The 14,271-nt window shown below is 44.3% G+C and overlaps 1 protein-coding gene across 1 annotated transcript; it reads right to left on the bottom strand.

Annotated features, from left to right (window-relative positions):
• Positions 1–8,675: 8,675 nt before the first annotated feature.
• Positions 8,676–13,084, bottom strand: pkia (cAMP-dependent protein kinase inhibitor alpha). The gene is made up of 3 exons (XM_056299745.1): positions 13,013–13,084; positions 9,582–9,759; positions 8,676–8,993 (listed from the first exon to the last, which is right to left on the bottom strand). The coding sequence occupies exons 2-3, from the start codon at positions 9,730–9,732 to the stop codon at positions 8,920–8,922; spliced, it is 225 nt and encodes a 74-aa protein (XP_056155720.1). The 5' UTR covers positions 9,733–9,759; positions 13,013–13,084; the 3' UTR covers positions 8,676–8,919.
• Between the last annotated feature and the right edge of the window lie 1,187 nt (positions 13,085–14,271).

Genomic DNA, 14,271 nt, shown 5'->3' with positions numbered 1-14,271 from the left:
GAGGATGAGAGCCAAGAAGATCATGAGCGACACTTCTCACCCTAACAGCGGACTGTTCAGGCTACTGGGGTCTGATAGATGCCTCTGTAGTCTTAGGGCCAAAACAGAGAGACTAAAGAGAAGCTTCTATCCACAGGCTGTAAGAACTCTCAACATATACGACCTTTCACATACTTGAGACAGCTAGTTTTTTTTAATTGTTTTTTATTTATTGTTTATTTTGACTTAAAAGAAGAGGGAAAAATGCACTGATCTTTTGTCTTTTATCTATGTCTATGTCTTTTCACATAATGACAGACAGACGGAGTACCCTTTTTCATTTCACTGCATGTTTTACTTTGTATTACTGTCCATGTGACAAATAAAGTACTTGAACTTGAACTTGACCTTGATCGGGCATTAACAGAGAGCATCGTTGGTCGAGTAAGCTAGAGAGTGAATGAAGAGAGGGAGTGCCGGTAGCGAGAACAAACATTCAAAGGTTTTGAATCACCACAACCACGAGAGGACGCGAGGTTCTTCATCGTACACTCATAACTATGCAAAAGGAATTTCAGGCTGATAGGCCCAGTAGTTTGTGAGATTAGCCGCAGAAAGATACACAAACCCACCCACCCACCTACGACCAAACGCAATATCCCCTCCCAGGCCACCGACTGGCAGGGATAATAAAGACAGGGTCTAGAGCTGGTTAACCTTGTCTTTGTCTCTTTTGATCTGGGGAAGTGCCTGTAAAGTTCTAAAATCAAATTCCAAAACAGCAATGTAATGTTTAAATTCCTTTATGAACTTACTTAGCTTCCATACTTGGCAATTGCAACTATCTAAGCAATCCCACATTTCTGGGATTTCTTCTTCTTTTCTTTACCGCTTACAACAAAATGAACAAAGATCGCCCCTCAATGGATAAAATAAAACACCATCAAATAACGACACAAACGTCACATCCATTATATAAACATTATAGTGTCCCTATGTGCTGTGCTATGAAGCAGAGGTTCTCAACATCTGTCCTCAGATCCCACAGTAATGTTTTCTATTCTGCTGCTAGGCTGCTCCCGTTAGGGGTCGCCACAGCGGATCATCCGTTTCCATTTCTTCCTGTCCTCTGCATCCCCCTCTGTCACACCAGCCACCTGCATGTCCTCTCTCACCACATCCATAAACCTCCTCTTTGGCCTTACTCTTCCCCTCTTCCCTGGCACTTCCATATTCAGCATCCTTCTCCCAATATACCCAGCATCTCTCCTCCAAGCATGTCCAAGCCATCTCAATCTTTCCTCTCTTGCTTTGTCTCCAACCCGTCCAACCCGAGCTGTCCCTCTAATATACTCGTTCCTAATCCTGTCCTCCTTTATCACTCTTAATGTTTTCTGTACTATTCTATTCTAATTAGTGCGAGAGTTAACGGTGTTCTCTCCAACCAGCTCTACTCATCCACCAGTTGCCGTCTTTCCCCCCTTCTTTACATGATGTACACCAATGAGTGTCACAGCAACTATAAGAACAGACATCTTAAAGTTTGCTGACGATTCTGTTATTGTTTGCCCTCTTGAAAGGGAGGAACAGGATCAAGGGCCGGTGGTGGATGACTTTGTGGCTTGGTGTGATGAATCTTTCCTCTGTCTAAATGTGTCAAAAATTAAAGAAATGACAATTGATTTCAGAAGGTCTCCACCAAACCCGCTGCCAACTGTTATAAAAGGCATTGACATTGACCTAGTGGAGAGCTACAGATATTTGTGTATTGTTCTTGATAACAAACTGTGTTTTGAATCCCATGTTGATGCTAAAAAAGGTCCAAAAAATACATTTTTTTCCTGAGATATATTAACTCTTTTAATGTTTCTACCGAGATGATGACTTTCTTTTACAGAAGTTTCATCAAATCCAAGATTCAAGAATCAAGAGTTTTATTTTTCACGTACACACAAGTACAAGTCCCGAGTGCAGTGAAATGAAAAAAAGGTACGAGCTCCGAAATGTGCAAACAACAAAGTACAACAGGTACACACGCATTCCAGTTTGCAATATACAATTTGCAATTTACAATCAACAGTTAAGAACTCTGTAAAAAGAAAACAGACAGCACAATATATACAGTAAAAGCACTTAAAAATAGAAATCTGAAGTATACTGTAACGATCACAGATGAATAGGCTCGGTAGCCCTTGGCTAACAGGTCGGACGCATTAGTCGACTGGTTGACATTGTCACCCGCGGTGCGGGAGATCCGAGTTCGCATCCCGGCTGTGACGGTCCGGCCGAGCCGCCCCCCGAATTCGCTACATTGGTGTCTTCAGGGGGCAGCCGCGGTAACAGCCAGGGATGCGAACCCGTGGTTCCTGCACCGCGGGCGTCAACGTTAACCAGTCTACTAAAGGGTCCGGCCCCTTAGCCAAGGGTTAAGCGAGTCTATTTATCCGTGCACGCTACACTACCCCCCTCCTTCGGGAAACGCTTCCGATGGCCTCTCGGTCCTTCACGATCTCACCATCCCACTTCTGACACCAATGTAGCGAATTCGGGGGGCAGCTCGGCCGGACCGTCCGTCACAGCCGGGACGCGAACGCGGATTTCCCGCACCAAGGGCGACAACGTTAACCAGTCGATTAAAGGGCCCGACCCGTTAGCCAAGGGCTACCGAGCCTATTCATCCGTGATCGTTACAATATGTACTGAAATATGAGGTATGTATGTACGTAATATGAGTTGTGTGTAGTCGGTTACCTTACTGTGTGTGTGTGTGTGTGTGTGTGTGTGCGCACTCGTGCGTGCGCGTGTGTGCGTGTGCTTGAGCATGAGGGGGGGCAGTATGGGTCAGCGAGGGGGCCCCGGTAAGGTCAGAGTTCACAGGCCTGATGGCCTGAGGAAAGAAACTCCATCTCAGTCTCTCTGTATTTGCAGCATGACTGTGAAGGTGCTTGCCTGACCGCAGCAGCGGGAACAGTCCGTTGTTGAAGTGGTGAGGGTCCTTCATAATCCTGTAGGCTCTGGTTTGGCACCTCTTGGTGTATAAGTCCTGCAGGGTGGGGAGTGAGTTATCAATAGTGCGCTCAGCCGAATGCACTACCCTATGCAGAGCCTTCCTATCCTGGGCGGAGCTGTTGCCAAACCAGACAGAGATGCATTCTGTCAGGATGCTCTCCACTGCCCCAGAGTAGAAGGACTGGAGGTTCTTCTGGGAGACTTTGAATTTCCTCAGCTGCTTGAGGTGATAGAGGCACTGCCTTGCCTTGCTCACCAGAGCGGCTGTGTGTTAGTGCCATGTGAGATCCTCTGTAATGTGGACTCCCAGGTATTTACACCTGCTTACCCTCTCCACAGTAGTCCCATTAATCCTCAATGGTGAGTACGTCCTCTGTTGTTGTTGTGCCCTCCTAAAGTCCACAATCATCTCCTTAGTTTTGGAGACATTCAAGAGGAGGCTGTTGTCCTGGCACCAGGGTGATAGAGCAGCAACTTCCTCCCAGTAGGCTTTCTCGTCGTCATCGGAGATCTGACCCACCACCACTGTGTCATCTGCAAACTTGATGATGGAGTTGCAGCTGAACCTGGCCACACAGTCGTGTGTACAGGGAGTACAGTAGGGGGCTGGCGACGCAGCCCTGGGGGGATCCTGTATTCAGAGTGAGGGAGCTGGAGGTGTTACTACCCACCCTGACCACCTGGGGCCTGACGGTTAGAAAGTCCAAGATTCAGGCACACAGGGGGGTGATCAGTCCCAGTTCAGTCAGCTTGCAATCCAGCCTGGTGGGGACTATGGTATTGAAAGCTGAACTATAGTCAATGAACAGCAGTCTCATGTAGCCCCCCTTCCGACTGTCAAGATGAGAGATTGTGGTGTGCAGTACCTGGGGAGACAGCGTCAACTGTGGATCTGTTTGGGCGATAAGCAAACTGCAGCGGGTCCATGGAGCAGGGGAGGAAGGTGCAGATGTGGTCTTTTATCAGCCTTTCGAAGCATTTCGTGACCACCGAGGTGAGGGCCACCGGTCGGTAGTCATTCGGGCATGTTGGAGAAGCATTCTTCGGCACAGGGATAATGGTGGCTCTCTTGAAGCAGGTGGGGACCACAGACTCAGCTAGGGAGATGTTGAGTATTGCGGTGAACACTGGAGCTAGCTGATTAGCACAGGTCTTCAGTACTCATCCGGATATGCCATCAGGACCAGCAGCTTTCTTTGTGTTCACGCTTGTCAGAGCCCTCCACACACTATGCTCAGTCACTGAGAGTGGATGTTCATCCCCAGCTGTAAGACTCACCTCGGCTACGCTAACAGTGTCATTGCTAGCCGATGAGCTAGCGCTGTTATTGCTAGCCTCAAAACGTGCATAAAAGAAGTTCAGATCATCCGCTAGGAATGCATCGGCACTCCTAATTGCAGGGGATCTTCTCTTGTAGTCGGTTATTGTTTGTATCCATTTTGTCTTGTATTACTGTTTGGTTTGGAAACCAAAACTTGTCCAATAATAATAATAATGAGAATAATGGATTACGTTTATATAGCACTTTATCTAGACATGCAAAGTGCTTCACATTGAAGGGGGGAAACTTACTTCAACCACCACCAATGTGTAGCACCACCTGGGTGATGCACGGCAGCCATTTTATACCAGAACGTTCACCACACATCAGCTTGAGATGGAGAGGGAGGAATCCATCCATTCCATTACCCAAACCGCTTATCCTGCTCTCAGGGTTGCGGGGATGCTGGAGCCTGGGGGATAATTAGGTGGCCAGATGGAGAGAGCCAGGTTGGGAATTTTGCCAGGCTACCGGAGGACCCCCTACTCCTTGCGATAAGTGCCATGGGATCTTTAATGACCGTAGTGAGTCAGGACTTCAGTTTAATGTATCATCTGAAGGACAGCATCTCCTACAGCAGTGTCCCCGTCACTGCACTGGGCCATTGGGATTTGATTTTTATTAGGACCAGAGGGAAGACTCCCACCAACACCACTTCCAGCAGCAACTCAATTTCCCTGGAAGGTCTCCCATCCAAGTACTAGCCAAACCAATACCTGCCTAGCTTCTGTCATTCAGCAGAGCCAGGGTACATGTTGGTATGGCTGCCAGCCATAGACTTGGAAGTCTTGTTAAAATGGCCAGTAAGACCTCAGTGAGGAGTCAGGCCAAGCTTTTGGTCATTTACAATAGGCAGATCCTTAAGAGGGCTAATGCTACATTGGACTGCCAGGACCATCCTCTCCATAGGGATTTTGAGCTGTTGCCCTCAGGCTGTCGTTTCAGGGCACCTCTTTGGAGGGCTAAAAGACTCCCTGTCTCTTTCATCCCAAGTGCTATTGATATGCTTAATGGCAGTAGGCACTCTTAACTGCACTCCTTGCACTACCCTGGCACATTTGCACACATGCATATTTGCATGCATGCATATTTGTACTTGGTATGAATTTCCATTTCCCTGCACCTGTTCTGTGATTTATTGTTGATGTTGTCTTTTTGTATTCTGTCATTATGTGAACTTTGGCTGCATAACTAATTTCCCCAAGTGGGAAAATGAAGATAACCTTGAACCTTGTTAGCTTGTACATACCAACCCACTGTAAATTACAGCCCGTATTTATCATGTACACTTATAATTGTATGCTGGCATACTCTTATCCTGTGTATCTTGACTCCTTGTACATAGTATTCTTATCTGACCTACTAACACCTATTTTGATATTTATTTCCAACTAACAGGAGCAGCCGAAAGTAGTAGTAGTAGATTCCCTACTAACGCCACTCTCTGCATACCTTTCACTGCACTGTCACAGAGTGCACAATAATTTTACTCACTTTTATACCTGTGTAAGGGATGTGACAACAAGCGTCGATTTGATTGGATGTGATTTTTGACATTGAATTGTGTAAAGTTGTGTTACTAGTTCAGCATGCCTAGTTAAACATTATTGTTAAAAAGATCCTGTTCGTGGAGGTGATACATAATTAATTTAATTTCCACTTATTTCTATGTAAATATTGCCTTTCTTCAAACATGTGGTGGAAAAACGAGGCGTTATCCATCTATTCTCAACTTTGTTTTTCTTGAAGGAAATTCAGTCACACATGGCAGATTTTTTTCTTCCATTGCATTGTGGAAAATATTTCAAGACTAAATTCGAAACCAAAGATATACTTTATTTTTTATCCCACATATAATCAAACTGGTTCAACAGATCAGAAGCTTTATTAATCTTAAGAATCTCATGGCATTTAGAATATGGCGGTGTATTGTAGCTACCATTATTATTTTTGAAGGTATATTCTCTTTGAGGACATGAGGACAGGGGTTTGACTTCGTAAGTGTCATTTACAATGGAAAAAATAATAACCAAATTCTTATAGCACATTGCCAAGTCATTAATAAAATAATTACATCAACCGCTTGTTCCATGTTTAAAGCCTACCAGACTAAAGGCTGGAATAACTGGAACATCGGGCGAGTGTAATTAACTACCTTGCAGAACCTGAAGACCAGACTGAGAACCACTGTTGTTACAGACACATTAATATATTCACGCACATAAATGCACACAATGATTCACAATCGCACCTCTAAACAGACCTCGATTCAATCTGTAATACCAATTACACAGCAGTGTATTTGAATGAAGCAAGTATTGTCATTTTTCTATTCGGTAGCAAATAAGTGCATTCTTTAATAGATACCACCTCACACACGTGTGTTATGCAGTAATACATGGCTCCTGTCTGCAAAAAAAACCCAAAACAAATAAAAACAAAAAAGATGCACACACACACATATACCATACACCCACACATACACACACTTAGACTATAGCAAATGGCAGTGTTTTCACCTAACAAGAACTTAATAGCTACATAGACCTTGTTGAATGTGACCAATTATCTTCCGATCCCTTGCTTCAATAGAGAATTGCAAACAGAACATTGAGACTACAAGAGGGAAGGCATCCTCTATAAACAGATCCGATACAGAAAGGGTACCTGTAAGCCAGACAATACCTAAAGGGGAAGCTTAGTATTGATGGTGATGACAGAATTGAAGTTCATTCCAAAAACTAGATATCGACCGTTTTAAGTCATTAAGCGAACTCAGTTATTGATATCAGTGATGACATTGTTCATCCTAGAGACCTTTACTTACAACAGTGACACGTTAGATGAAATGTTATAAGATACATTTTGAAATGCTCAGCTTTAAACATCACGTAGTGACACTCCAAATATCCAGCTCTTTCAAAGACGCTGCAAATCTCATTTGTCAACCCTCTTACAACCGCCATTGGCCTCTTTTTACACAGCAGGGCCAGGTTGAGGGCTGGGACACACCGTAAATGAAGAGCTTTATCCCTCCATCCATTATCCAAACCACTTATCCTGCTCTCAGGGAGGCTGCAGCCTATCCCAGCAGTCATTGGGCGGCAGGCGGGGAGACACCCTGGACAGGCTGCCAGTCCATCACAGGGCCGACACACACACACATTCATGCCAAGGGACAATTTAGTACGGCCAATTCACCTGACCTACACGTTTTTGGACTGTGGGAGGAAACCAGAGCACCCAGAGGAAACCCACGCAGACACGGGGAGAACGTGCAAACTCCACACAGAGGATGACCCGGGACGACCCCCAAGGTTGGACTACCCTGAGGTTCAAACCAAGGACCTTCTTGCTGTGAGGGGACCACGCTAACCACTGCGTCACTATGCCGCCCCTCTGAAGAGCTTTATTTGTTTCAAAATTCCAAACTGTTCTTGAAATCCCTATACTTACATACTTTGAAATAAAAAAAGAAATGCTGCCAATAGATATAACTACTATGGAGTGGTAAAGCTACCTTTAGGGGTTTGGGAATCTCAGGATAATTTGCTTTCAAAAAATGGTGACATGGAAGTTGGAGGAGGATCATCTGTATTCATAAAATACCGATCATGGAAATCTCATGTCATTTATCTAGTGGTTGGATTGAGACTCTTTCACCAAATGTTTACAACATTAAATCAAATGCACAGTAAATTTATCAGAACATACATAACAGCTGACAAATCACCCCTTTCTGTAACAATATGTAAAATGAGTAAAATCCACTCGGGGACAAGTTTAGTAATATAAATGCGTAAACACCGATCACATCTATTGGGCTCTGAAGTTGACACCGAGCTAGGTAATACTTTCTCCTCGGCCTAAAAAACAAGCCCCTGTGGGAGAAAACCAGGGAAGTGTGGAGCCAGTCATTACAATAAAAAACCTGGTAGCTTGGCATTCAATATGTGCGCTGAATTATCCATACAGAGTCAAAGAGCGCATAAGTTGAATTGCCATGGTCCAACAGCAGTAACATTGACCCCGGGCAGAATAAAATATGGATGCTGATGTACAGGCAGTCCTCCAGTGGTGCCTCTGCAGTGAGAAAGGAACAACAGTCCATACAGTAAATGTCCCTGCCCTGTCCCTCTGTCTAGGTTCCCAAAAGGTTTGATGCAATATCTCTGTTCATCAGATCCTTAGCCAGGAGCACTTTGGCTTACCCCCAAAACCATAAATGTCCCATTTCTTATCTCTCCATTCCTTTCCAGATGTTTGATAGGTGAACAGGGCAGGACAGGTTGTTGACGCCATGCTGCTTTCATCTTGCGTATCGTCACTCTCAATCTCTTATCAGTAGTCGTATGGGGGGGGGGGGTAGGACAAAAGGCTTTTCCTAGGAAACGAGCACATTCCAGTGCAGAATGTACTGGTTGCCATATTGATGCCGGTTTGTTGAAACAATGGTAATAGCAGATTCCACCTTGTCTGATCATGACATTGGCTCCATGTACGACTGTGAGAAAAGTTTAGAAAATGCACTGTCTAGTTATTGCATGCCAGGGAGAGTCCGATGAATGAGTGGCTGTTTTAGTCTATAATTGTCTGATATTGTAAGCCATTTAGCTGCCCTCCGCTTGACTCTCCTCTTTGGCAGGAGGATCTGGGCTCTTCTCAGTGTCTTCTGCTTCATCACCTGACCATGAGAGAAAGACACAGATAATATGATACTAGAAAAACTGACGTAGTTATGAAGACATCTGAATAGCTAAATTTTATTGACATTATAGAAAATGGCTTTTTTGTAAGTAGAAAAAAAATCCCATTTAAATATATTCAAATTTCAAATGCAACAAAGCAAAATGAATAATCAATGGAGGAAAAATACTTTTTGAAGCCAATCAGCCACACAGAGACAGACGGATAGATACAGACACATTTGCATATATACATTGAGATCCATGCAGAAGTTATGACATTTGGGAAAGTTATAAAACTACTGCATATGAGTGACGCAGCATTCCATCATTACACAGGCTAAATGGGACAGATGAAAGATCTTTAAAACTGGTATCAAATCTTAAATCAGAATTATGTACAAGCACACAATTTTCAATAGAGACCTCCCCTATTTAAGCACATCGATTTTATCAGGGTTGCCAGTACCAATCCCTATTTAGGGCACCAGTGACCATCGACGTTGCTTCATATTTTTATTGTTCATTGTGGCGATAGAGAAACAGCATTTTCTTGATCCTGGACTATAATCATCAATCTTTCTCACCTGATTTGTTGATGTTGAGCTGTGCCAGGCCCTGCGACAAGTCAGTGGGGCCGTGCACTCCAGGCGCTGTTGGTATCTCGTGGATGGCGTTCCTGCGGCCAGACCGTTGAGAGGCGATGAAGTCCTCATAGGTGGCCTCAACATCCGTCATAGCTGACACAGCTCACCATAGCAGGGCCTGGCACACACGGCAACGCAAATTTAACATATGTGCACATATGTGGACAAAGAGACACAACCACACACAGCCTCCTTTACTCAACGGACTAAACCAGCGTTTCTCAAACTTCTCCTGGAGGACCACTTGTCCTGCATGTTTTAGATCTCTCCCTGCTCCAACACAGCTGATTTAAATGATCAGTTTTGTTATTAGGCAGCTTCGGGAGCTCATAACGAGTTGATCATTTGAATCGGCTGTGTTGGAGCAGGGAGAGATCTAAAACATGCAGGACAAGTGGTCCTCCAGTTGAGGTTTGAGAAACGCTGGACTAAACCACACAGGTTCACACCTTGAAAACTTGGTAGTGTTCAAGTTTGTGATAACACAAATAAAATGATATGATTGGTCCCCTGTGCATCCATACAGGACTCCTCCTTCTTTTCATGACCCAATCCCAAACTAATCCATTTTAATCTCAGTCTAGGGTACTAGTTACACTCATGGCACGGGAGCGATAAATGCTGTAAAAATAAAAAGAGTACTCAAGACAGTTGGAAGGACACATAGAAGACAGTGCGGTTAAACTGATGCAGCAGCTAAAAAAAAAAAAGAAAATCGACCATTAGGGAACACAGGAGGATGGAATTGTTTTCAAATGTCGTCCCGCTCGGTGAGAATGGCAGAGTGTGATGGGAGCTGTGTTGCCGTGGAGATTGAGGTTAAGCCCCTATGTTGACGCGCTAACTCTCTATGTAAGACTGGATGGGTGAGGTTGCCCTTGAGGACTGACAAGGATGTGACTTGCCTGTCATATTTTTTTTTTCCAAATTAAAGCCTCAGTCTTAGATTTATGTAGTAATCAGTTTTGGATATGTTCACACACATTCTGGAAGAGTTTGACTTGTGGAAGAAAATATCAGCACTTCCTATATGTCTGCCATAGCTCCAAATACAGGCGGGTTTTAATATGTTCAACAACGCTATAGTTTTAAAAAAAAAAGCTTTAACAATGACAAAACACAATAAAAAACTTTCATTTTGTCCTTTTTAACAGACGTTCTGATTGATTAAAATGAAGAAAATGACTCAATTCTGATCTTTCTTTTTTTCTTTTTTTTTTACTGTGCAAAACCTACCAGGTGTAATTCGGTGTAAGAAAATAGTTCCGACGTGAAACTGCTCACAACAAGGACTGTGGATTATCTTGAGTAACCGGGTCATGATTTCTGGAAAGAGACATTGCTGTTCACTTTTTCAAATGTATTTTTTGCCACTTTGAGCAACACAAACCGAGTGCTATCCAGTTCCATTGTACTGGAGATAAGGCAGACATCTCTACGGCCGATGTCTCCAAAACTCAGCAACTCACGCCAAAAGGAACTAGATGGATAAATAGCTCTACAGGTAAGACGAAAAACATACATTTTTGATTTTGGGGTGAAGTGTCCCTTTAAAAAAGGGCTTTTAACTAATGGGGAAGTTACACATCCCACCTTCCATTTGCAGCTACATCCAGTGCTGAGTAAGCTGTGATTGGTCGTGGCTATTTTTGGACCTTTCTCTGTCCTCATCTGAGCACACTCAACCTCAGCTGTCACTCTCAAACTCTCAAAATGGGGTCAGTATGGGCAAGACCGGCCGGAGGTAGATACACCCTTAACCTCAGGATAGTGAGCGAGACAAGAAAGAGGACACCGTCATGGAGATTCCAGCAGAACAAGTGAATTAAACATAGATTTTTTTTTACATTTCACATAATCCTAGGTCTTTCTCATTGGCCTCAGCTAGAAATAGGTCACCCAACATTGTCAGCTGTTCAGTATCAGTGTACAGAAAGGCTGTAGTCCACAACTGACTGTCTTTGGAGATCCTTTATTCTTACAAGGCCTCTACAGTCTGCAAAGAAATTCTACAAACCCATCAACAAAAATTGTGAAGTTAAATTGATTTTTTGCTTCTATTATTAATTCCCTAGCATAACTTGTCATTCTGAATACATCCATCCATTATCCGAACCACTTACACTGCTCCCAGGGTCGCGGGGATGCTGGGCAGCAGGCGGGGAGACACCCTGGACAAGCCGCCAGGCCAGCATACAGGGCCCACACACACACACACACACACACCTAGATATGAATTCAGTTAACGTCAAGAGTAGTGAAACAATCTTTGCAAATATGTCCCATCTCCATATTCTAGGAAATATTGATGTGGTAGTTCACATAATTCATTCACACTGATACACCCGTGAAGCAGAGCGTCAGCACAAAGCACTTGAGTGTGTGTGCATAAGTGTGAGTATGAGTTTAAGTGTCCTGCTCACTCAGTGACAGCACATGCTTTTACTATGCCGTCAAGACGTGCCGCAGCTTGTCCTCGTGGCATTGCTGCCAAGTGCCGGCATGAGTTCAGCTGGTCAGGGCAACAGTCCTCTTAAAAATAGACGCCAGACACATGACAATCACTGGATAGTACAGCAATCCAATGTGCTTTTTCCTCTGAAAACAAAAAAAAAATGCGTTGCGCCGTCGACTTTAAAATGTGGAATGTGGCAATGATCAGAAGAGTTTAAAAAAAAGTCCCTCCCTTGTCTTGCAGTCAACAGCTAATGCCAATGTCAGCCACTGCATAAGCACCTTACACAAATACAAAATCCATATGTGGATAGGCCTGGCGTCATGTTAAGACGGTAAGCTGGAGAAGACTTGTCAGTGTGACACCCTGTCTATTACATGTGCAGACCCGCTGCAGGCGCCTATTCACTTCGCAAGGTGAGTCAATGAGGCAGCCAGCCACTATTGCGATCATCTTAATAGCGTTTATTCGTCTCTGACATTGGAAAGATAATACCAAGATTACTTGAGTCCAAGTATTTTCTAGGACAGACTTATCGATTTATTGCCGGCACTTGTCTAACCGTTTAGTAATAAGTGGGGGGGGGCGCTTCGGTGTATAAATAATCGTGCATATAAAATAGTCGTTTTAATACTTACATGGGCTACAAATGGCCAACGACGCCACGCGGCGGGGCGTTTCAAGCGAGCGACATGTTTACATCGATTTCAGTGAGGCATCAACAGATTTATGCTTTGTTTTCTTCTTCTTCTTCTCTCTCTCTCTCTCTCTCTCTCTCTCTCTCTCTATTGACAAAAACAACGAAGCTCGGCGGCAGAAAACGAATTAGGTATCGTTAGGCCTATAAACCGGGAGTAGACCGGACATGCTGCACATTCATTCTGTGATCGTATTTCCTGAAAACCCGCCCGACTACCTGTTCGGAGTGGAAGACATCCAGGTATTCGCGGCGGTCGTTCACATCAGCATGACAACAACTTCCCTTCCCGTCGGCTCTCCCCTCTCGCTCACGGAGCGTCTCGCCGCACGCAGGAACGCCGTGTGCGTAAAGTGCGTAAGGCCCGTGCGTAAAGACTCGCCGTAAGGCGCGTTAGTGTTGCGAAAGAAAAGTTTGACTGACGCCGGGCGACGTTTGAGTAACGATGGCGTTTGACCGGCGGGACCGATTTTTGATGGTCAAGAGAAAACGTTTGATTGGCAGAAGCAGATGTTTGATTAATGACGGATGCCAAGTTACAGGGCAGGGTGGGAATAATTTGATCCCACTCGTCGTGTCTGCATTCAAGTCAGTTTGATCAAGATTTTAAAGTGAACACTCAATAGCAGCCGTGCACAACGTATGCTCTACGAGGCCTGCTTCATATATTATCTTACCAAGGAGTATTTCTCATTTATTAAATTAAAAAAAAAATCGACGTTTTCTGGTGTATGCCACGAGCCCTGTTCATTCTAATTGTTGTGACTTGCTCTAAATTGGACTGCACCATTTTTCGTTTTATAGATTACTTTGACAAATCCATCTATTATCTTAACCGCTTATCCTGCTCTCAGGGTCGCGGGGGGATGCTGGAGCCTATCCCAGCAGTCACTGGGCGACAGGCGGGGAGACACCCTGGACAGGCCGCCAGGTCATGTTACTTTAAAACTGCCAGTGCCACCCCTCCCTGCAGATACACAGCTACAGATATACAGCTGCACTTCTCCATCTTTTACGACCATTCAGACAACTAAACAGTCAAGTTTAGCCTGTTGGAAACCCCCCGGGTAAACTACATGAGTTACCAGTGACAAGAGCACAGTGAGATTACAAGGCATAAATTCGCTCATTGACTTGTGAATGTGGCTTTTGTGCCGCAAAGCCTATAATATCTTAATGGAATGGATGAAATATGTTAAACAAGTGGCTAGTATATTGGAGTTTTTCCAAAATATTTGGGTCATTGAGAGGAACCTTTGAGAACCGCTGACCTTAAAAGTTTTCAAAATCAACTCAAATGAAAGCTTGCAGATGTCAGAACAGACAAAGCAGTGATTGTGCGTGTGTGTGTGTGTGTGTGTGTGTGTGTGTGTGTGCGAGAGAGAGAGAGAGAGAGAGAGAGAGAGAAAGAGAGAGCGAGAAAGAGCCTAACAATAGAGAGAGAAAGGGGGGGGGGTAAAGCATCAGCTGTGTGTCTG

Source organism: Lampris incognitus, chromosome 19, assembly GCF_029633865.1.
Source record: "Lampris incognitus isolate fLamInc1 chromosome 19, fLamInc1.hap2, whole genome shotgun sequence".
Lineage (NCBI taxonomy): Eukaryota > Metazoa > Chordata > Actinopteri > Lampriformes > Lampridae > Lampris > Lampris incognitus.
This window is presented reverse-complemented; position numbering and strand designations above follow the sequence as displayed.

Excerpts from the sequence above, each read along its gene's own strand:
- pkia (XM_056299745.1), bottom strand. The coding sequence starts at position 9,732 with ATGACGGATGTTGAGGCCACCTATGAGGACTTCATCGCCTCTCAACGG. Across the intron at positions 8,994-9,581 it reads GCTCAACATCAACAAATCAG|GTGATGAAGCAGAAGACACT; the intron begins GTGAGAAAGATT and ends TCTCATGGTCAG.